This window comes from Macaca mulatta, chromosome 9 (genome assembly GCF_049350105.2).
Source record: "Macaca mulatta isolate MMU2019108-1 chromosome 9, T2T-MMU8v2.0, whole genome shotgun sequence".
Classification (NCBI taxonomy): Eukaryota; Metazoa; Chordata; class Mammalia; order Primates; family Cercopithecidae; genus Macaca; species Macaca mulatta.
Window position 1 is genome coordinate 106,741,365 of NC_133414.1, and position 24,772 is coordinate 106,766,136.

At 37.0% G+C, this 24,772-nt stretch overlaps 2 protein-coding genes across 9 annotated transcripts in view; one reads left to right on the plus strand and one right to left on the minus strand.

Moving 5' to 3' along the window:
* The window catches only part of CYP2C18 (cytochrome P450 family 2 subfamily C member 18), a 56,166-nt gene that overhangs the window by 25,687 nt on the left and 5,707 nt on the right, over positions 1-24,772 (plus strand). For 6 of the 7 annotated variants that reach the window (XM_077944879.1, XM_077944880.1, XM_077944881.1 and 3 more), the window contains 2 exon segments: positions 13,202-13,343; positions 22,241-22,428. In XM_077944879.1, the coding sequence (XP_077801005.1) occupies positions 13,202-13,343; positions 22,241-22,428 (330 nt within the window). 7 annotated transcript variants of the gene reach the window in all.
* Positions 442-1,330, minus strand: LOC701962 (histone H2A.Z-like). Of its 2 annotated transcripts, XM_077946834.1 has the most exons (2): positions 1,139-1,330; positions 442-1,030 (listed from the first exon to the last, which is right to left on the minus strand). In XM_077946834.1, the coding sequence occupies exons 1-2, from the start codon at positions 1,223-1,225 to the stop codon at positions 839-841; spliced, it is 279 nt and encodes a 92-aa protein (XP_077802960.1). In that variant the 5' UTR covers positions 1,226-1,330; the 3' UTR covers positions 442-838. The 2 variants fall into 2 exon arrangements, with proteins under 2 accessions (XP_077802960.1, XP_001097247.3); XM_001097247.5 differs by having other exon boundaries at positions 442-1,330.

Here is a 24,772-nt window from a genome sequence, read left to right on the forward strand (position 1 = left end):
GGCAAGTTTATCTTAAATTTTGTATTTAGTTATGACCATTGATTGCCTGATTTTAAAATGATACCATACTAAATGCCTTCTTTTTTAAAAAAATTTTTGACTTATTTTAGATTCAGGAAGTGCATGTTCACATTTGTTACATGGGTATACTGTGTGATGCTGAAGTTTAGGGTACTAATAATGCCATCACCCAGGTAGTGAGACGAGTACCCAATAGGTAGTTTTTCAGCCCTTGCCTTTATATCTCTTTACCCTCTATAGTAATTCCGTGTGTATTGTTTCCATCTTTGTGTCCCACTTTTGTATGAGAACATGTGGTATTTGGTTTTCTGTTGCTGGATTAATTCTTTCAAGTTAATGACCTCCAGCGGCATCTATGTTGCTGCAAAGACATGATTTTTTTAATGGCTGCATAGCATTTCATGGTGTATATATACCACATTTTCTTTTCTTTTTTTTTTTTTGGGATATGACCTTTATTGAGCTTATCCACCAGAGTGGAAATAATGTCTGTACAAAACCAAATGTTTGTTACTGTAACTTCTGCATCACAATTAAAATCCAAACAGTTTTTTAAAAACAGTCAACTCAATCAAAACCCACTACTTCAGAATCAATAGCTGCTTTGAAGCCACAGTAACACTTAAATATGGTTAAGACTCGAATGCAGAAATTTGATTGGTTGGAAAGCGAATTAAACTTCCAACTTGCTCAAATAGAATTACCAAAAGGCAAAATTGTGTTTTTCACAGAGATACAGTCCACTGGAATCACCAACACAGGACAGCTGTTAGAGTATTTAGAGTCCTGAGATAACAAGGATTCCTCCAGGCATCCTTTAGACAGTCTTCTGTTGTCCTTTCTTCCCAATCAGAGATTTGTGGATGTGTGGAATGACACCATCACCAGCAATTGTAGCCTTGATGAGCAAATCCAATTCTTCATCTCCACGAATAGCAAGTTGTAAGTGACAAGGAGTAATACGCTTTACCTTTAAGTCTTTTGATGCATTTCCTGCCAGTTCGAGTACCTCGACGGTGAGGTACTCCAGGATGGCAGCGCTGTACACAGCGGCAGTCGCGCCCACACGTCCGTGACTGGTCGTCCTAGATTTCAGGTGTCGATGAATAAAGCCCACTGGGAACTGCAAGCCGGCTCTCTGCGCGCGGGAAAGCGCCTTTGTCTTGGCCTTTCCGGAGTCCTTTCCAGCCTTCCCGCCAGCCATTTCGAATTCTGCTGAAGCTGAAGCAAGCAACGCAGAGAAAAGGCTAATTGGACCCACGGTGAGATCTCACAACCTACTCCTTCGTCGCACCGCGATTCAAACTGCACCACATTTTCTTTATGCGACACATCATTGGTTGGCTCTATGTCTTTACTGTTGTGAATAGTGCAGGGATGGACGTACGAGCACATGTGTCTTTTTAGTAGAACAATTTGATTTCCATTGGGTACATACCCAGTAGTGGAATTGCTGCATCAAATGGTAGTTCTGCTTTTAGTTCTTTGAGAAATCTCCAAACTGCTTTCCATAGTGGCTGAACTAACTTACATTCCCACCACTAGTATATAAGCGTCTTCTTTTCTCTGCAGTCTCACCAATATCTGTTATTTTTTGGCTTTTTAATCATATCCATTTTGACTGGTATGAGATGATATCTCACTGTGGTTTTGATTTGCAGTTCTCTGATTATTAGTGATGTTGAGTATTTTGTCATATGCTTGTTGGCCATGTGTATGTCTTCTTCGGAAGGACATATGTCCTTTGCCCACTTTTTAATGGGGTTACTTGTTTTTTAACTTATTGAATTGTCTAACTTCCTTATAGATTCTCACTGTTGAATCATTGTTGGATTTACAGTTTGCAAGTATTTTGTCCCATTCTGTAGGCTGTCTGTTTATTCTGTTGGTAGTTTCTCTTGCTGTGCAGAAGCTCTTTAATTAGGTCCCACTTGTCAATATTCATTTTGGTTCCAATTGCTTTTGAGGAATTATTCATAAATTCTTTGCTAAAGCCTGTATCCAGAATGGTATTTTATAGATTTTTTTTTCTATAGGATTCTTATAGTTTGAGGTCTTAAATTTAGATCATTAATCCATCTCAAGTTAATGTTTATATAAAGTGCAAGGAAGTGTTCCAGTTTCATTCTGCATATGGCTAGTCAGTTATCCTAGTTCAATATACTAAATAGAGAATTCTTTCCCTCACTGATTATTTTTGTCAACTTTGTTGAAGATGAGATGGCTATAGGTGTGTGGCTTTATTTCTGGCTGCTCTACTTTTGTTCAATTTGTGTTTTGTACCAGTTACATTCTCTCTTGGTTACTGTAAGCTTACAGTATAGTTTGAAGTCACCTAATATGAAGCTTCCCAGTGTTCTTTTTGCTTAGGATCGCTTTGGATTTGGGCTCTTCTTTGGTTCCATATGAATTTTAGAATAAAATGACATTGGTAGTTTGATAGGAATAGCATTGAATCTGTAGATAGCTTTGGGCAGTCTAGCCATTTTAATGATATTGATTGTTTCAATCCATAAGCATGAACTGTTTTTCTTTTGTTTGTGTCATGTATGATTTTGTTCAGCAGTATTTTGTAGCTCTCCTTGTAGAGACCTTTTTGCCCCATTTGTTAGTTGTATTCCTAGGTTTTTTCCTGTGGCTATTGTAAATGGGATTGAGTTCTTGATTTGGCTTTCAGCATGAACATTTTTGGTGTATAAAAATGCTACAGATTTTTGAATATGTATTTTGTGTACTGAAATCTCACTGAAGTTGTGTATCAGTTCCAGGAGTTTTTGGAAGGTTCCTTAGGGTTTTCTAGGTCTCAGATGGTTCTTCTAGGTCTGAGACGGGTCTTCTACTTCTACTAGTAGAAGATGGGCCTCGCAGTCTTGAGGACAGTAGAAGGATGGGTCTTATTTTTAATCCAACTTCCTGCTCTTTGCCTTTTATGTGGAGCATTTAGACTGTTTATCTTCAATGTTAACATTGATATATGAGGTTTTGATTCTATTGTGAAGTGGTTAGCTGGTTGCTTTGTAGTTTCTATAGTGTGATTGCTTTATAGAGTCTGTGGGCTACATACTTAAGTGTGTTTTTTTGGTAGCAGGTATTGTTCTTCCATTTCCATATTTGGAATTCCCTTAATGATCTCTTATAAGCCTGGTCTAATGGTAACAGATTCTCCTGGCACTTACTTGTTTGGACAACATTGTATTTCTTTGCTTTTGAAGCTTAGTTTGGCAAAATATAAAATTCTTTTTTTCTAATTTTTTTCTAAATGAATGTTGATAGGCTGAGCATCCTTTTAGCTTGACAAGGTTCTCTTTGTATGTGATCTGACCTTTTTCTCTAGTTGCCTTTAAAATTATGTTTTAGCGTTGGTTTTGGACTGCCTGGTGAGTAAATGCCTTGATGATATTAATTTTGTATAGTGTCTCACATATATTCCCTGAGTTTATTGTATTTGGATGTCTACCTGTCTAGCAAGTTTGGGAACATTTTCTCAACTTATTAGCTCAGATATATTTTCTAGATTGGTTACTTTTACTTCTCTCTCAGGAATGCCAATAATCACTAGGTTTACTCCTTTGAAATAATCAAGTATTTCTTGAAGACTTTGTTCCTTTATTAAAATTATTTTTTCTTTATTTTTGTCTGAGTTAGTTCAAAAGACTGGTGTTCAAGCTCTGAAATTGGTCCAGTCTATCGATAAACCCTTCAATTGTATTCTGAAATTCCTTAAGTGAGTCTTTCAATTCCAGAAGCTTTGATTGATTTCTTTTTAAGATGTTTATCTGTCGCTCCATTCCCTGGACTGCTTTAGTAGTTTATTTGCATTGATTTGCAACCTTGTCTTGGATCACTGAGCTTACTTGCAATCCATATTTTGAATTGTTTATCTGTCATTTCTGGGTTGCCAGTTTGGTTAGGGTTCATTGCTGGGGAGTTCATGCGATGCTTTGGTGGTTTTACAACATTCAGACATTTCATGGTGCCAGAATTCTTATGCTGGTTTCTTCTTATTTGAAGAGGCTATCCCTTCTGATTTTTGAAATTATTTTTGTGCAGATAGAATTGTTTTTCCTCTCCCTATTTTTTTTTTCTTTCCTTTTTCTCTCCTGCTTCCAATGGGGTGTGACTATAAAGTATGCTGTGTAGGGCCTTTGACTTTGATTCTATAGCTGTGTTCACCTCTGTGGGTAGTTTTATATTGGCCTGTGCAGTTTGACATACAAGTCAGTAGATGGCACTTATGAGCAAAAGCCAGCTGTGGCTAGTACAACTTGATACAGCACAGCTTGATCCTTGTTTTCTGGGGGAGCTTCTCTGTTTCCTCAGACCTTCTGTTAATCTGTGGAATTCAAAGTAGTCTGGGCTCCCCGCTCAGCCCCAAGGGGATCAAGATGGGTGTTGCTGGACTGGGCAGTCCTATGTACAGGTCCCATAATGGCAGGCACTAGCATCAGCCCTGAGAGAACACTGATTTTTGCATTGATCTTGTACCCTGAAATTATGCTGTAATCATTTATTATCTCTACTTGTTTCTATCTGTACTGTATGAGATTTTTCTATATACAGAATCATGTTATCTTCAAATATGATCTGAATTTTTCCTTTCCTATTTGAATGTGTTTTCTTTCATTTCTTGCCTAATTGCTCTGGCTAGAACTTCGAATACTATTGTTTAATAGCAGTAAAAATGGGCCAGGCGTGGTGGCTCACGCCTGTAATCCCAGCACTTTGGGAGGCCGAGGTGGGCAGATCACAAGGTCAGGAGATCGAGGCCATCCTGGCTAACATGATGAAACCCCATCTTTATTAAAAATAAAAAAAATTAGCCAGGCGTGGTGGCGGGCGCCTGTAGTCCCAGCTACTCAGGAGGCTGAGGCAGGAGAATGGCGTGAACCTTTCACTGCGGAGCTTGCAGTTAGCCAAGATCGCGCCACTGCACTCCAACCTGGGCGACATAGGGAGAATCTGTCTCAAAAAAAAAAAATAAAGTAGTAAAAATGGACATCCTTGTTTTTTTTCTTTTCTTTCTGATTTTAAGTGATAAGCTTTTAGTCTTTCACAATATAGTATGCTTTAGCATTGGAGTTTTCATAAATATGCTTTATTTGGTAAGGTAGTTTTATTTCATTTAGAGTTTTCTGAGTGTCTTTGTTATGATGGGTATTAAAAGTTGTCAATTTTTTTTTCTGCATCTAATGAGATGAACATGTTTTTCTCTTTTATTCTAATATGGTGTAGTACACTGATCGACTTTCTTGTTGAACCACTTTTGCATTTCTGGGATAAATCTCACTTGTTTATTGTGCATAATTTTTTAAATTTTGTAAAAAAGATTGTGGCAAAATACACATAACATTAAAGTTTCTGTATTAATGATTTTAAGCGTATAGTGTGTTGGTATTAATTACATTCACATTGTTGTGCAAACGTCACTGCCATACCTCTCTAGAATTCTTTTCATCTTGCAAAACGGAAACTTTATACCCATTTAATAATAACTCTTGGCCGGGCATTGTAGATCATGCCTGTAATCCCAGCCCTTTGGGAGGTTGATGAACTCAGATTGCATGAGTTCAGGAATTTGAGACCAGCCTGCGTAACATGGCAAAATCGTCTCTACCAACAGAGTAATCAACAAACAAAACCAAGTAACATAATTTCCTCAACTATGCAAACTAATTTATATTAATAATTCCATGAAGTGCATCCATAGTAACACAAGAACAGAAGATGGGCCTTGTAAAGGTGGCCCACCACATTCTTTGAGGTCTTTGTCAGTCTTATCTGCCAGAGACTGTGTTCCCTTATCTCTTGCCCTGAAATTTATCTGAAGTCAAAGGGAATGGGTTGCCCAAAGAGAAGTGTCCAGAGGCGTAGATGATGCAGGAAGAAATGTTGTAGAACCCCACGCCCACCTCAAATGATAACTCTACATTTCTCCCTTCCACCATCCCATGGCAACCAACATTCTACTTTGTGTCTCTGTAAAATCGAGTATGCTGGGTACCTCATAAATGTGGAATCATTACATATTTGCCCTTTTGTGACTGGTTTATTTCACTTAGCCTAATGTTATGTTCTCAGGGTTTATTCATGTTTTTGCATGTGTCAGATTTTTCTTCCTTTCTAATGGTGAATAATATTCCGTTGTATTTATAAATCAAATTTGCTTACCCATTTATCTGTTGATGGGCACCCAGATTACTTTCACCTTTTGACTTTGTGAGTAATGCTATTATGAATATGGGTAAACAAATATCTCTTTGATGTGCTGTTTTCAATTCTTTTGGGTATATAACCAGAAGTGGCATTTCTGGGATATGTGGTAATTCTATTTTTAATTCTTGAACTGCCTTAATATTTTCCTTAACAGCTGCACCATTCTACATTTCTATCAGTAGGACATGAGGGTTCCAATTTCTCCATATTCTCACTAACACTTGTTGTCTTTTGTTTTCTTAGCCTTTATTTATTTGATTTAATTATTATTTATTTAGTAATAATTTATAAATATTAAAAATTATACTGCAATGTATAAAATATTGCATATTATAAATATATTATAAATTTATATTATATAATATATAAATTTATATTATTATTGATATATTATAATAAATTTATAATTTATTATTTCAGTGGGCACAATAATTGTACATATTTATGGGGTGTACTGTAATATTTCAGTACATGTATACAATGTGTAATGATCAAGCAGGATGATTAACATATCTATAACCTCAAATGTGTTTCATTTCCTTATGCTGGAGACATTAAAAATCTACTCTTCTAGCTATCTTAAAGTATACAATAAAGTGTTGTTAATTATAGTCACCCTATTCTGCTATAGAACACTATAACTTATTCCTTTTATATAGCTGAACTTTCGTATCTGTTAACCAATTTCTGGCTATCTCCCTTACTTCTCTACCTCTACGAACTACTATTCTGCTATTTCTTTCTTTTTTTTTTTTATTGCACTTTAAGTTCTGGGACACATGTGCAGAACACGCAGGTTTGTTACATAGGTATACATGTGCCATGGTGGTTTGCTGCACCCAACAACCCGTCATCTACATTAGATATTTCTCCTAGTGCTATCCCTCCCCTAGTCCCCTAACCTCCTGACAGGCCCTGGTGTGTGACGTTCCCCTCCCTGTGTCCGTGTATTCTCATTGTTCAACTCACACTTATAGGTGAGAATATGTGGTGTTTGGTTTTCTGTTCCTGGTTTAGTCTTGGGAGGGTGTATGTGTGAAGGAATTTATCCATTAATTCTAGATTTTCCAGTTTATTTGCATAGAGGCGTTTTTAGTATTCTCTGATGGTAGTTTGTATTCCTGTGGAGTCAGTGGTAATATCCCCTTTATCATTTTTTATTGTGTCTATTTGATTCTTCTCTCTTTTCTTCTTTATTAGTCTGGCTAGCAGCCTATCTATTCTGTTAATCTTAACAAAAAACCAGCTCCTGGATTCATTAATTTTTTGAAGAGTTCCTGAATCTCTGTCTTCTTCAGTACTGCTCTGATCTTAGTTATTTCTTGTCTTCTGATAGCTTTTGCATTTGTTTGCTCTTGCTTCTCTAGTTCTTTTAATTGTGATGTCAGGGTGTCAATTTTAGATCTTTCTCTCTTTCTCCTGTGGGCATTTAGTGGCCTAAATTTTCCTCTAAGCACTGTTTTAGCTGTATCCCAGGGATTCTAGTATGTTGTGTGTTTGTTCTCATTGATTTCAAAGAACTTGTTTATTTCTGCCTTAATTTCATTATTTACCAAGTAGTCATTCAGGAGGAGGTTATTCAGTTTCCATGTAGTCATGCAGTTTTGAGTTTCTTAATCCTCAGTTCTAATTTGATTGTACTGTGGTCTGAAAGACTAAGATTTCTGTTCTTTTACATTTGCTGAGGAGTGTCTTACTTTAAATTATGTGGTTGATTTTAGAATAAGTGCAATGTGATGCTGAGAAGAATGTATGTTCTGTTGATTTGGGGAGGAGAGTTCTGTAGATGTCTATTAAGTCCGGTTGGTCCAGAGCTGAGTTCAAGTCCTGAATATCCTTGTTAAATTTTCTGTCTCATTGATCTGTCTAATATTGACAATGGGGTGTTAAAGTCTCACACTATTATTGTGTGGGGTCCTCAGTTTCTTCGTAGGTCTCTAAGAACTTGTTTTATGAGTCAGGGTGCTCCTGTATTGGGTGCATATACATTTAAGATAATTAGCTCTTCTTATTGCATTGATCCCTTTACCATTATGTAATGCCTTTCTTTGTCTTTTTCTTTAATCTTTGTTGGTTGAAAGTCTGTTTTATCAGAGACTAAGATTGCAACCCCTGCTTTTTTTTGCTTTCTAATTGTTCAGTAAATCTTCTTCCATCCCTTTAATTTGACCCTAGGTGTGTCTTTGCATGTGAGATGTGTCTCCTGAATGCAGAACACTGATGGATCTTGACTCTTTATCCAATTTGCCAGTCTCTGTCTTTTAACTTTGACATTTAGTCCATTTACATTTAAGGTGAATATTGTTATATGTGAATTTGATCCTTTCATTATGATGCTAGCTGGTTATTTTTCCCATTAGTTGATGCAGTTCCTTTATAGTGTCAATGGCCTTTACAATTTGGTATGTTTTTGCAGTGGCTGGTACCAGTTGTTCCTTTCCATATATAGTGCTACCTTCAGGGGCTCTTGTAAGGCAAGATGGTGGTGACAAAATCTCTCAGCATTTGCTTGTCTGTAAGGGATTTTATTTTATTTTTTCACTTTGAAGCTTAGCTTGGCTGGATATAAAATTCTAGGTTGAAAATTCTTTTCTTTAAGAATGTTGAATATTGGCCTCCACTCTCTTCTGGCCTGTAGGGTTTCTGCAGAGAGATCCACTGTTAGTCTAATGGGCTTCCATTTGTGGGTAACCCGACCTTTCTCTCTGGCTGCCCTTAACATTTTTTCCTTCATTTCAACCTTGGTGAATCTGACAGTTATGTGTCTTGGGGTTACTCTTCTCGAGAAGTATCTTTGTGATGTTCTTTGTTTTTTCTGAATTTAAATGTTGGTCTATTTTACTAGGTTAGGGAAATTCTCCTAGATAACATCCTGAAGAGTGTGTGCTAACTTGGTTCCCTTTTCTCCACCAATTTTAGGTACACCAATCAAATGTAGGTTTGGTCTTTTCAAATAGTCCCGTATTTCTTGGAGGCTTTGTGCATTACTTTTCATTTTTTTCTCCAATCTTGTGTTCAGGCTTTATTTCATTAAGTTGATCTTTAATCTCTGATATCCTTTCTTTCACTTGATCGATTCAGCGATTGATACTTATGTATGTTTCATGAAGTTCTTGTGCTTTGTTTTTCAGCTCTATCAGGTCATTTATCTTCTCTCTAAACTGGTTATTCAAGTTAGCCATTCATCTAACCTTTTTTCAAGGTTCTTAGCTGCCTTGCATTGGGTTAGAACATGCTCGTTTCTATCAGAGGAGTTTGTTATTACCCACCTTCTGAAGCTTACTTCTGTCAGTTCATCAAACTCATTCTCTGTCCAGTTTTGTTCCCTGCTGGCAAGGAGTCATGATTCTTTGGAGGAGAAGAGGTGTTCTGTTTTTTTGAATTTTCAGCCTTTTTGCACTGGTTTTTCCTCATCTGCAATGGTTTATCTACCTTTGGTCTTTGATGTTGGTGACCTTCGGATGGCGTTTTTTGTGTGGACATCCTTTTTGTTGGTGTTGATGCTATTGCTTTCTGTTTGTTAGTTTTCCTTCTAACAGTCAAGCCCCTCTGCTGCAGGTCTGCTGGGGTTTGCTGGAGGTTGACTCCAGACCGTGTTTGCCTGGGTACCACCAGCGGAAGCTGCAGAGCAGCAAAGATTGCTATCTGTTCCTTCCTCTGGAAGTTTGTCTCATATGGGCACCCACCAGATGCCAGCCAGAGATCTCCTTTCTGAGGTGTCTGTTAACCCCTGCTTGGAGGTGCCTCCCATCAGGAGCCATGGGGCTCAGGGATCCACCTGAGGAGGCAGTGTGTCTTTTAGTAGAGCTCAAGCACTGTGCTGGTAGATCTGCTGCTCCCTTCAGAGCCAGAATGCCAGAACATTTAAGTCTGCTGAAGCTGCACCCACAGCTGCCCCTTCCCCCAGGTGCTCTGCCCCAGTGGGATGGTAGTTTTACCTATAAGCCCCTGACTGGGGATGCTACATTGTTTTTCAGAGATGCCCTGCCCAGAGAGGAGGAATCTAGAGGGGCAGTCTGGCTACAGCTGCTTTGCTGAGGTGCAGTGGGCTCTGGCCAGTCCGAACCTCCCAACCATTTTGTTTATACTGTGAGGGGAAAATTACCTACTCAAGCCTCAGTAATGGTGGATGCCCCTTCCCCTACCAAACTCGTGCATCCCAGGTAAACTTCAGACTGCTGTACTGGCAGCGAGAATTTCAAGCCAGTGGAACTTAGCTTGCTGGGCTCCATGGGGATGGGATCTGCTGAGCAAGACCACTTGGCTCTTTGGCTTCAGCCCCCTTTCTAGGTGAGTGAAAAGTTCTGTCTCACTGGTGTTCCAGGTGCCACTGGGGTATGAAAAAGTCTCCTGCAGCTAGCTCAGTGTCTGTGCAAATTGGTTCCTCATTTTTGTGCTTGAAACCCAGTGCCCTTGTTGTGTAGACACCTGAGGGAATCTCCTGGTCTGCAGGTTGCGAAGACCATGGGAAAAGCATAGTATCTGGGCCAGAGTGCACTATTCTTCATGGCACAGTCCCTCACTGCTTCCCTTGGCTAAGGTAGGGAGTTCCCTGACCCTTTGGGGTTCCTGGGTGAGGTGACATTCAACCCTGCTTTGGCTTGCCCTCTGTGGGCTGCACCTATTGCCTAAACAGTTTCAATGAGAGGAGCTGGGTACCTCAGTTGGAAATGCAGAAATAACTTACCTACTTTGTTGATCTTGCTGGGAGCTGCAGATGGAAACTGTTCCAATTCGACCATCTTGCCAGCCACTCCCCTTATTTAGTTTCTTCAAGGTAATTATTTTGAATTCCTTTTTTGAATATATGTTGATTTTGTTTTCATCGAGTTCTGTTATTTGAGAGTTATTATGTCTTTTTGGTGGTGTAATATTTCTTGATTTTTCATGTTTTGTCCCTGTATTGATGTCTATGCATGTGGTGGGACAATGTCTATTCCAGTTTCTAGAGTGGATTTCATAGAGAAAGACTTTCATCTGAAGTTGAGTGTTTGTGTGCAGGTGATGAAGAGTGGGTAACTCAGTTTTTGAATAGATGCAGTGTGATAGTATCTGTGTAGTTTCTCTAGCTGTGGTCAACATCAGAAATAATTTTGGGTGCCTCAGTGGCCTAGGCTGTAGAAGTTTGCAGCAGTATCAGGAGTAGTGTAGGTTGTTAATGTCCCTGGTGTCAAAGTATTTGGGTGTCCTCCCATTTTTATTTTCCTAAAATTAGGGTGACTTAGCCTAAGGGATTCCTTTTGATGTCAAATCTGACATGGCATACATGCAGCTGCATTGGTGCTGGGTTACAGGTATACATCCTTGAAGTTGTCATAGAAACATTATTCTAGACTCAAGGTATTTTAATCAGGTACTGTGACACCTGGGTCTTGGGGTACAGGTTCACTCTCTGTGGCAGAGTTGAATGTAGATTGCCCACAGAGCCAAGATCTGTGACTCTATAGCACACCCTAGCAGCTGAAGCCCACAGACTGAGTTGTAGCTGTGAGTCTGTTTCTGAGGGCGAGGTGCAGGACAATGTCCTGGCCTGTGTCTGAGGTAGAGGGGTGCTCTTTAGATATGAGCACAGCAAGTAGAATATGGCTACTATCATTAATAAGGTAGGATAGGCACATAACTGCTAAATAACCAAGCTCAAGTCAACAGATGGAAATGTTAATACTGGTTTGTGAGTGCACTGTTCTTACTTAAGAGTAATTTTTAACATGACAAGCTTAGAAAACTGTGTGAAGCTGATGTTACCAAGGGATAGGACCATCTTCATCTAGTAAGTAGACATGTTGAGAGGATCTAGTCTATTTCAGTGGTGTTGATTAAACAATATTCAACATGACACACATCACTTGGAGACTCTGAAAACGTAATTAATTTATTACTGGCCTAGAGACTGGTTAAAAAGTAATATGTTTTGTATATTGATGATCTCTTTCAACTAAATATTCATTATTTATTGCTTTCTTTCTCCTAACTTCCAAATTATGAAAACTCCAGTCTTTGAGCCTTGGCATATGCATTACCCTTACTCTCTCCTTTATCCCCTGTGACAATTAATCCCTTTATTCTCCATATTCATCATTGTCCTTTCTCTTCATTTTGCATATTTTTATTTATTCCTGCACTGCTGCACCCTAGAAAAAGTTGTCTGTTGCCTCCCATCTCGATTATAATAGTGTGGGCCCATCTTGTTATTGTAAACCCATTCTCTTTCTCTATAATTTATCCTAGGTTTTGCTGTCATATTGCTTTTTTCATATTTATTTTTACAAAATTTCAACTTTATAATGAATCTGGAGGCAATGTTGAGTCCATGTACCTTTCTGACAGAAGAAGATAATTGCAGACTCTTGATTCAGGCTCACAGTATCTAATGATATGGCCCTAATTTACCTTTTTACTAATTTAGATTGTAGTTGTCTACAGGTAATAATGGCTTTAACACATAATGTCTTTATTTATCTCAAATACAGGGAATCTCACAGAGGGGCAATCTAGGGATAATACAGCAGCCCCAAAGCAGCAGAGAGTCAAGGGCCTTCCTTTTTTCCCACTAAATTTAGTATACAGACCTTCATTTTCATTATTAAATCCCAGGATGGGGTCTATTCTACCTCCTACTTCACATTTGTGTTTTGAGTATGAAAGAGGAAATGAAAGTGGACCTAGAGACCTTCTGCTTATATCTTTTGGCAAAAAAAAAAAAAAAAAAAAATGCTGTGTGACTCAGCCAGCTGCAGAGAGCCTGATGAATGGAATTTTTAGGCAAGCATGGAATAAGGGGGTAGCAAATAAAGTTTGGGCCAGATGGCCTACAGCCTCCGCTACACCACACAGTATTTTTTTTCTAGTACTATACTTTCCAGTTTCTATGTTGGTAACCATATAACAATGTGAGTAATTTTGAATTCACTGTAATCAAATATGCTGGTAAATAATTTGTCAGATAATTGCATCAAATCATTCTTAGGAAAAGCACAACCAACAGTCTGAATTTACTATTGAAAACTTGGAAAACACTGCAGTTGACTTGTTTGGAGCTGGGACAGAGACGACAAGCACAACCCTGAGATATGCTCTCCTTCTCCTGCTGAAGCACCCAGAGGTCACAGGTATGATCACAGATGAAGAGTTAATTGACTTTCAGAGAAGATGTTGGGAAGGTGTTGCTAGTGTCCTCCTTCCTGTTTCTCTTAGAGAAGCTTCATTACTTAAACTCTGCTCCCAGCTGTAATCTGTTCCAAACTAATGGTGTGATTAAAATGGGATATCTTGGCCTGGCATGGTGGCTCACACCTGTAATCCCAGCACTTTGGGAGGCTGAGGTGGGTGGATCACTTGAGGCCAGGAGTTCAAGACCAGCCTGGCCAACATAGCCAAATCCCGTCTCTAGTAAAAATGTAAAACCTAGCCAGGCATGGTGGCACGTGGCTGTAATCCCAGCTCCTCGGGAGGCTGAGGCACCCGAATCACTTGAACGCAGGTGGTGGAGGTTGTAGTGAGCCAAGATTGTGCCACTGCCCTCCAGCCTGGGCAACAGAGTGAGACTCTGTCTCAGAAGGAAAAAAAAAACAAGGAAAAAAAGGTAAAGGGGGCATGTTTACACAGTAGAGGAAGATAACTGAGACAAATGAAGACAGACAGCAGTAGCAAAAGCAATAGAGCTCTGGTCCAAGGTGGGTAGGGCATCTCTGAAAAAAAAAGATAATGATTTATGTCAGGAAGAGACAAGATAAATTGGCCTAGTATTACATATTGGGTTTATTATGAGAAGCCCATTTTTAAATAGCAAGTATGTTTTTGAAGATAACTTTTCTCATTCTCAAAATTTCAGGTTCGAATGCTGGAGTAGGGAAACTGGAAACTCCACTTATTGAAAGATAAATGGTAATCCTAGAAATGTAGCGAGTCTGCCTGAGAAAATTCCTAGTCTGCTAAGTATTCTAAAAAGTTAGATTCATAAGGAAGGTAATTCTGTTTACTAGAAGAGGTACCTAAAGAATGTTCCATTTAGGCAGAATATGTACCTGAGACAGTTCCCATGAAATTGGTGTTGGACAAAATAAGATTTTGTTTTGAGGGGGTCAATAATTTTATCTTTTATGTACAACTTTACTTTAGAAATTTACTTTTAAGGCCTTCTGCTTATGCTGCAGATAAGAAATATTCTTTTTTTCTCCTCTGTCAGTATCCCCCATTGACATGACAATAACCTAATTACAAATAAGAATTAGGCCTTTTTTTTGAACAGTTACTAACCTATAGAGTTCTACAAGATTTTTTGTCAACTTTCATTATAGATTAAAGGGTTCAAATACAGGTTTGTTACATAGATAAGTTGTGTAACGCTGAGGCTTGGGGTCCCAGCTATTCCATCACACTGACAGTAAACATATTACCCAGCAGATGGTTCTTCAGCCCACATCCCTTTCCTCCCTCCCCCATCTAGTGATCCTCAGTGTCTATTGTTCCCATCTTTAAGTTCTTGTGTATTCAATGCTTACCTCCCACTTATAAGTGAGAACATGCGGTATTTGGTTTTCTGTTCTTGTATTAGATTGCTTAGGATAATGACCTCCCACTTCATCTATCGTCCTGCAAAATACATAATTTTTGTTCTTTCTTGTGGCTGCATAACATTCCATGGTGTATGTATTAGTCTGTTCTCATGCTGTTAATAAAGACATACCTGAGACAGGGTAATTCATAAAGGAAAGAGGTTTAATGGACTCTCAATTTCACATGACTGGAAAGGCCTCACAAAAAGTCTCTGGTAGAGACTTATTCACTATCATGAGAACAGCATGGAAAAGTCCGGCCTCCGTGATTAAATTACCTCCCATTGAGTTCCTCCCATAACATGTGGGAATTATGGGAGCTACAATTCAAGATGAGATTTGAGTGGGGACACAGCCTAACCATATCAGTGTATATTTACCACATTTTTCTCATACAATCCACTGTGGATGGGCACATAAGTTGATTCCATTTCTTTGCTATTGTGCATAGCACTACAGTGAACATATTGGGGTGTGTGTCTTTTTGATAGAATGAATATTTTTGGGACATATACTCCATAGTGGGATTGCTGGGTCAACTCGTAGTTCTATTTTAAGTTCCTTCAAAAATATCAAAACTGGTTTCCACAGTGGCTGACCTAGTTTGCATACCTACCAACAGTGTAAAAGCATTTCCATTTCTCTGCAACATCACCAGCATCTGTTGTTTTTGGACTTTTTAATATTAATAATTGCTATTCTGACTGGTGTGAGATGGTACCTCATTGTGATTTTGATTTGCATTTCTCTGTTGATTAGTGATGTTGAAGCACTTTTTCATGTTTGTTGGCTGTTTGTATGTCATCTTTTGAGAAGTACCTGTTCATGTCCTTTGCCCATTTTTAATTGATTTTTTTTTGTTTTTTGCTTGTTGATTTAAGTTATTTTATTTTATTTTATTTTTTTTTTTTATAGATTTTGGATATTAGACATTTAGGTCCTTTAAGATAGGAAGAGTACAGGAGATAGTCAAGAAGACTTTAACAAATTTCCTAAACACAGAGAGCATATAGAGGATTGACAAATCTGTACAGAGAGGATAAACTTGTAACCAAAAAGTCAGAAGAGAAAAATTTATCAAGGAGGAAAAGTTAATCAGTGTCCCTTAAGTCTCTCCAATAGTAGTATTTGGAAGTTTCAAGGGTTAAAGAATGGTGGAGAATGAGGCTGAAAAAGGAGGCTTTCCCTGCCTCGTTTCCTCCACAAGCCTTTTCATCAGGTAACTGATTTCTTCCCACAAGAAGAAGGAGGCTCGCTCCTTAGAGAAACTGAGCTTAAGAAGCCCTGTACTCAGAGACACAGGGTAGTGCCAGAAAAGGCATGAGGTGTAGGCTTGAAAGGCAGATTTGGTACGGGTCTGCTCCTTCAATTAGGAGACTCTTAGCTCTTTTATTCATCTTGCTTCCTAAAATTCAGCAGCTAACTTTATCCAACACAAAGGGAACTGATCTAGAGAAATGACATTTTTCTTTCACCATCTTAATGGAAAATTCTCTTCAATGTCCAACAGAGTGAATGAAATGAAAACACATACTGCTAGACACAGGGTTATGGAATGTCAGGACATGAGAATTAAAGGGAAAACCACAAAAACTTTCAGATCTATACCAGGTTATATTGAAACAATTAAGATTCAGAATTCTCAAGAACTATTAATATTATCTTGTATATTAATAGAAATAGGGTGTTTTCATACTTGCATGTTTGCCAAAAATTTTACCTTCTATTTTCCCTTTCTCAGAAAAATATTGGAGAATATGCTTCATTCAAATGCCTGAAACCTAGTTAGAGAAAGTCCTGAGCTCCAGCAATCAGGAAACCTCATGTAGGAGAATGAGAATGTCAGGGAGGCTGCCTAGCACCATACCTAGAAAACAACTACTTAAGAATGGACCTGGTGGATAATTCAGAAGTGAGAGGAGACAGCAAGAACAAAAGAGATGTGACAGATTTTATGAGAGTTTCCAATAGCTCAAAAAGGAGTTTCAAACATCTGCCTGAACATTTGTCAATAATTCTAACTTGGGAAACAGAAATTACAAATTGAAATAAGGAGACACGGTTAAGCCCAGGATAGTACTAAAAATACAATTTAATCATAGCTGTCTTACCAGAGAACCATATTTGTGTAGTCAGAATGATGTAAGCAATGAATACTGATATAAAAATTGTCATCTAAATATATTCTGGAAAAAGGAGTGTTGTAAAGTGAGTGTGTCTATCTGAGGGTGTGTTCAAATATGAGGTGAAGTTGAAGATTAAAATTCTCATCTCTCATAATAAAAAATTATTAATATAATCCACAAGAAGATAAGTAAGAAATAGAAACAGAGTCTTTATTTAAAAATGTGAATGTATGTTCAGAAGAAGCTGCTGGAATGTTGAAAATGGTGAATTTGGAAAGTGTGAGAATGAAGAGAATACCATTGCAATTTGCGACCCCTCCCACATACAGATGCATAAATACAGTCACATATATGCATAAATCTGATAGTATAATTTAATGTTTAAGCAACATGTTATTTTGATATGAAATTAATCCTTGTTTTTTTCCAAGACAGTAATTTCATGACTAAATTATATGCTTACTTTATGTTTGCAAACATTTTATTATTTTTATTTATATTAATTATCATATATACTAATGTATATGTATATATAGATTTTTCATTTTTATCTTTTTTAATTTTTATGGGTACATAGTATATATTAATATGTTTGGGGGTACATGAGATGTTTTGATACAGGCGTGCAATGTGAAATAAGCATGTCATGGAGAATGGTGTATCCCCTCAAGCATTTATTCTTTGAGTTACAAACAATTCAATTACATTCTTTAAGTTATTTTAAAATGTACAATTAAGTTATTATTGACTATAGTCACCCTGTTGTGCTACCATATAGTAAGTCTTATTCATCCCCACCTCCCCTCCCAGGCTCCACTACCCTTTCGAGTCTCTGGTAACCATGCTTCTATACTTTATGTCCATTGGTTCAATTCTTTTGTTTTTAGATCCCACAGATAAGTGAGAACATGCTATGTTTATCTTTCTCTGCCTGCCTTATTTCACTTAACATAATGATCTCCAGTTCCCTTCATGTTGTTGAAAATGAGTGAATCTCATTCTTTTTATGACTGAATAGAACTACATTGTGTATATATACTACATTTTCTGTTGATGCATATTAAAGTTGTTTCAAAGTCTTAGCTGTTGTGTACGGTGCTGCAACAAACATAAGAGTGCAGATACTTCTTCGATGTACTTATGTCCTTTCTTTTGGGTATATACCCAGCAGTAGGGTTGTTGGATCATATGGTTGCTTTATTTTTAGTTTTTTGAGGAATATTCAAACAGCTCTCCGTACTGGTCATACTAATTTACATTCCCACCAACACTATACAAGGGTCCACTTATCTCCACATCCTCACTAGCATTTCTTATTGCCTGTCTTTGGATATCAGCCATTTTAACTGGAGTGAGATGACATCTCATTGTAGTTTTGATTTATATTTCTCTGATGATCAGTGGTGTTGACCACCTTTTTGACCACCTCTTACCCATTTAAATGTCTTCTTTTGAGAAACATCTATTCAAATCTTTTGCCCACTTTTGGATTGGATTAGTATATTTTTTTTCTATAGAGTTGCTGGAGTTTCTTATATAGTCTGGTTATTAATCTCTTGTCAGATGAATAGTTTGCAAATATTTTTCTCCATTCTGTAATTGTCTCTTCCCTTTGTTGATTGTATCTTTGGCTGTGCAGAAGCTTTTTAACTTGATGTGATCCCATTTGTTCATGTTTGCTTTGAATGCCTGTGTTTGTAGGGTATTGCTCAAGAAATTTTTGCCTAGACCAATGTCCTGGAGATTTTTCCTAGTGTTTTCCTATATTAGTTTCAGAGTTTGAGGTCTTAGAGTTAAGCCTTTAATTGATTTTGAGTTGATTTTTGTATATGGCAAGAGATATGAGTTCAGTTTCATTCTTCTTTGTAGGATATTAAGTTTTCCCAGCACATTTATTCAAGAGACTGTCTTTCCCTCAGTGTACGTTCTTGGCACATGTGTTAGTCTGTTCTCATGCTTCTAATAAAGCCAACACAAGACTGGGTAATTTATAAAGGAAAGACGTTTAATGGACTCACAGTTCCACATGGCTGGGGAGGCCTCACAATCATGGCGGAAGGTGAATGAGGAGCAAAGTCACGTCTTACATGGCAGCAGGCAGAGAGCTTTGCAGGGGAACACCCATTTATAAAACCATCAGATGTTGTGAGATTTATTCACTACCATGAGAAAAGTATGGAGGATACCACCCCCATGATTCACTTATCCCCACCTGGCCTCACCCTTGACTTGTGGGGATTATTACAATTCAAGATGAGATTTGGGGTGGAGACACAGCCAAACCGTATCAGCACCTTTGTCAAAAATGAGTTCACTCTAGGTCTGTGAAATTGTTTCTGGATTCTGTTCCATTGGTCCATGTGTTTGTTTTTATGTCAGTACCATGCTGTTTTAGTTATCTCTGTAGTATAATTTGAAGTGAGATAATGTGATTCTTCCAGTTTTGTTCTTTTTGCTTAGGATAGTTTTGACTATTCCGGGTCTTTTGTGGGTCCATATAAATTTTAGGATTTATTTTTTCTATTTCTGTGAAGAATGCCATTGATATTTTGATAGGGATTTTATTGAATCTGTAGATTGTTTTGATAGTATGGACATTTTTAACAATATTGATTTTTCCAATCCATGAACATGAAATATTTTTCTATTTGTTGTGTCCTCTTAAATTTCTTTCCTCAGTGTTTTATAGTTTTCATTTTAGGCATCTTTCAGTTTTTTAGTTAAATTAATTCCTAAGTATTTAATTTTACTTATGGCTATTGTAAATGGGATTACTTTTTAAATTTGTTTTTTCTTTTTGTTCACTGTTGGCATGTAACAACACTACTGATTTTTATGTTGATTTTGTATCCTTTAACTTTACTGAATTTGTTCATCAGTTCTAATAATTATCTTGTGGAATCTTTAGGTTTTTCCTAATATAAGGTTATATCATCTGAACACAAGGATATTTTGACTTTTTCCTTTCCAATTTGGATAGCCTTTATATCTTTGTCTTGTCTGATTGGTCTTGCTAGGTCATCCAGTACTATGATGAATAACAATGGTGACAGTGGGCATCCTTGTCGTGTTCCTGATCTTAGAGGAAATACTCTTGGTTTTCCCCATTCAGTATAGTACTAGTTGTGGCTCTGTCATATAACTTTTTTATGTTGAGGTATGTTCCTTCTATCTCAGGTTTTTTAAAATGAATTTTTATCAGGAAGGGATGTTAAGTTTTATCAAATACTTTTTAAGCATCAACTGAAATGATATAGCTTTTATCCTTCATTCTTTTGATATGATGTATCACACTGCTTGATTTGCACATGTTGAACCATCCTTGCATCCCAGGGATAAATCCCACTTGGTCATTGTGAATGACCTTTTTATTGTATTGCTGAATTTGGTTTGCCAGTATTTTGTTGAAGATATTTGCACTAGTGTTCATCAGGTATATTGACCTGTAGTTTTCTTTTCTTGATGTGTCTTAGTCTGATTTTGGTATCAGGGTAATACTGGTCTCACAGAATGAGTTTCAAAGTATTCTCTTCTCCTTTATTTTTTGGAATAGTTTGAATAGGATTGGTATTAATTCTTCTTTAAATGTTTGGTAAAATTCAGCAGTGAAGCTAGCCAGTCTTGGGGTTTTCTTTACTGGGATACTTTTTATTTCTCATTTGATCTTGGTACTGGTCATTGCATGTTCAGGTTTTGGATTTTTTCCTGGTTCAAACTCGATGGGTCATATTTGTCTAGTGATTTGTCCATTTCTTCTAGACTTTCCAATTTATTGGCATATAGTTGCTTATAGTAACCACTAATTATTCTTTGAATTTCTGCAGTATCAGTTGTAATGCCTCCTTTTTAATTTGTTTTTATTTATTTGAATCTACTCTGTTTTTTTTTTTAGCCTGGCTAAAGGTTTGTCAATTTTGTTTAACTTCTCAAAAAAGCAACTTTTATTTCATTGATCTTTTGTTTTTCTTCATTTAAATTTTATTTATTTCTGCTCTGATCTTTATTATTCCTTTTCTTGTATTAATTTTGGGTTTAATTTGCTTTTGCTTTTCTAATTATTTAGGATGCATCATTAGATTGCTTATTTGTCTATTTTCTCCATTTTTGATATAAGTTCTTGTAGCTATAAACTTCCCTTTTAGTACTGGTTTTGCTGTAGCCCCTTGGTTTTGGTATGTTGTGTTTCCATTAAAATTTGTTTCAAGAAATTTTTCAATTTCCTTTTTAATCTATTCATGGGCCCACTCCCCATTTATGAGTATATTTTTAAATTTCCATTTATTTGTGTAGCTTCCAAAATTCCTCTTGTTATTGATTGCTGGTTTTATTACACTGTGGTCAGAGAAGATGCTTGATATTATTTCAGTTTCTTTGTATATTTTAAGACTTGTTTTGTGACCTAACATATGGTCAATTGTTGATAACAATCCATGTGCTGTGGAAAAGGATGTGTATTCTGTAGCAGTTGGATAAAATATTCTGCAAATATCTATTAGATCCATTTGGTCTATAGTGCACATAAAGTTGAATGTTTCCTTGTTGATTTTCTATCTAGATGACCTGTCCAATGCTGAAAGTGGGATGTTGAAGTCTCCAGCTATTATTGTACTGGGGACTATCTCTCTCTAGTTCTAATTATATTTCTTTTATATATCTGGGTGCTCCATTGTTGGTTGCATATATATTTAAAATTTTTCCATCTTCTTGCCAATCTGACTACTTTATCACCAATAGTGATCTTCTTTGTCTCTTCTTATAGTTTTTGTTTTGAAATCTACTTTTTCTGTTTTAAATATAATAACTCCTGCTCTTTTTTTCTTTTCTATTGGCATGTACTGTCTCATTCCATTCCTTTATTTTCAACCTATGTGTGTCTTTATAAGTGAAGTGTGTTTCTTTTAGGCAACAGATTAATGGGTCTTGTTTATCCATCCAGTCAGTATGTCTTTTGATTGGAGATTTTAGCCCATTTACATTCAGTGTTATTATTGATAAGTAAGGACTTACCCTTGCCCTTTTGTTATTTGTTTTCTGGTTGTTTTGTGGACTTCTCTTCCTTTTTTCAATCCTTCCTGTCTTCCTTTATTGAAGATAATTTTCTATGCTTATATGTGTACAGATTTTTCTTAATGCCTAGTTTATGGTAGTTACACATTTGTGCATCTGTAACAGTCCTCTCTTTACATTTGCATATACTTCCAGCACTATAATTTAAATTTCTAATGATGTTTGGATACCTTCATCATGATTCATGTACCCCTGAATTGCTACAACAAATGTGCCATTTTTCTCCTTTTCCATCAGTTTTTACTTGTGTCTTATCAGCTAAAGTCCAGGAAGAGATTGAACGTGTGATTGGCAGAAATCGGAGCCCCTGCATGCAGGACAGGAGCCACATGCCCTACACAGATGCTGTGGTGCACGAGATCCAGAGATACATTGACCTTCTCCCCACCAACCTGCCCCATGCAGTAACCTGTGATGTTAAATTCAGAAACTACCTCATCCCCAAGGTAAGTTTGCTTCTCCTCCACTGCAACTCCATGTTTTTGAAGCCCCCAAATTCATAGTATCATTCTTATCCTCTACCATCACTGGGTGAGAGAAGTGCGTAACTCATATGTATGGCAGTTTAATGGGACTTTCTGTTGTTTCCAGTTTGGGGCTACAAAGTTTTGTAACAGGTCCTAGTGTCTGGCAATGTGTGTTTTCCAGATTTATTATCTTTCTTCAAGATTGGTTTGGCTACTCTCAGGTGCTTATATTTCCAGATAAATTTTAAAGGCATTTGTTTGTCAATTTCCCAAAACATTGGGCTGGAATTTCTGTCAGGGTGACATTAAATTTATAGATCAGTTTGGAAAGAACTGAATCTTGACATGTTGCGTCTTTCCATTCCTGAATATAATTATGCTTCCAATTTATTTGGGATTTCTTTTATTTTCCCAGGAAATTTGTGATTTGTTGTCATGGCTTTCAAGTCTTTGGTTTTCCCTAGATAATTAATATTTTTGTTGTGGAACATAATTAGTTTTTGTCATTCTGATGATGTTAATCTGTCAACTTTGCTAAATTTACTAATCGCTGTTCATAATTTATTTCTGGATTCATTGTAATTTCTGTATAATTATATTATATCTGGGTTAATACTGTTTTATTACTTATTTTCCATTTCTCATGGGCTTAATGTCTCTTTATTGCATTAATTATTGCATTGGCTAGAATTTCTAGGAGAGTGTTGAATAGAATTGGTGACAGTGGGGATCCTTGTTTCTCATTTCTCATCTGCAGGAAGCAGTGGAAGTTTTCCATTTCAGTATTGAGAATGATGCTTGAAGTAGATTTTGGTAGATATTTTTGATCAGATTAGAGAAGTTTGCTGTCATATATATATGTCATAATTGTGTGTAAAATCTTATCAAATCAATTCTCTGCATCTATTTCTATAATTGTGTGTTAGTCTGTTTCCATTGCTATAAAGGAATATGTTTGACTGTCTTTGACTGGGTAATTTGTAAATAAAAGAGTTTTATTTTGGCTTATGGTTTTGCAGGCTGTGCAAAAGGCATAATGGGGGCAGGCATCTGCTCCTAGTGAGGACTTCAGGTAGCTTTCAATCATGGAAGAAGGTGAAGGGGAAGCAAGCATGTCACATGGCAAGAGAGGGAGTAAGAGAAAAAGGAGTGGAAGTGACTTTAAACAACCAGCTCGTGTGTGAACTAACAGAATATGAACTCACTTATTATCATGAGAAGAGCTTTAAGCCACTCAAGAAGAATTCACCCTCATGTCCTAAATACCTCCCACCAGACTCCACCTCCAACATTGGGAATCACATTTCAACATGAGATTTGGAGGGGACAAATATCCACACAACATCAGATTATATGTATTGGGCTTACATTCCTCAATAAATAGAAATAAGTATGCACATAGAGATGAATTGACCTTCTTCATATTGTTTAGGGCTTCAGTGTTTACATTCACAAGAGATTTGGTTTGTAATTTTTTTTTCTTAGAATTTTCAGGATTTTTGATATTAAGATTATGCCAGCCTTATAAAACCAGGCAAGAAAAGTTTCCTAATGTGAGTCTGATTTTATTGCCGTTCCCTCTCCCCACTTTTCTTCTTGTGATCACTTAGTTGTATCTTTGAAATGCCTGATAACTTTTGGTTAAATACCAGATGCTATATATAAGAAACTGCAGAATTTCAGAGGTTTATATTCTTCAAAGAAAGATTCATTCCTCTCCCATAGGCAGTCATAATGACATAACACCTGTTGTCATGATTCAGAATTGGACATAATGTGAACCCAGTCGAAAATTGAGTGTCAGTGTTAGCTTAGCTCTTGAGGTTCTCCTACCTCTGGAACCTTGAGAACAATTTTTGTCTTGGCAGCTTTACAATGCCTTCTATCACATGGTTTCTGTATTTATCCAGACACTCCAGTTGCCATCTCAAACCTACTTTTTCCAATTAAAACCAATACATATGATTAGTAAAATAAAAAATAATATAACTGAAAGTTGTATTTTCAAGAGGAAAAAGGAATGATGTTGGTAAGGTTGCAATTACTAATGTCATCTTTTGAAGAAGACAGAATTGATAATTTACTGAGAGATTATGGGGCTTACCCTAGTGGTCACTGATTTAGTACAAGAGATAAGACTTCAATGCACTCTGTTATCACAAACACAGGAGGTAACCAGGAGAAGACTTTTGTTTCTCAAAATTAGGGTCTGAGGGTAATAGTAATGAAACTTACTTCTCCTATAACTAACTAAATGAGAAATATACTGAAGAATCAGCTAGGAGCTGCCAGTCTCCCCAGTTCACTGCATCATCTTTGGTGA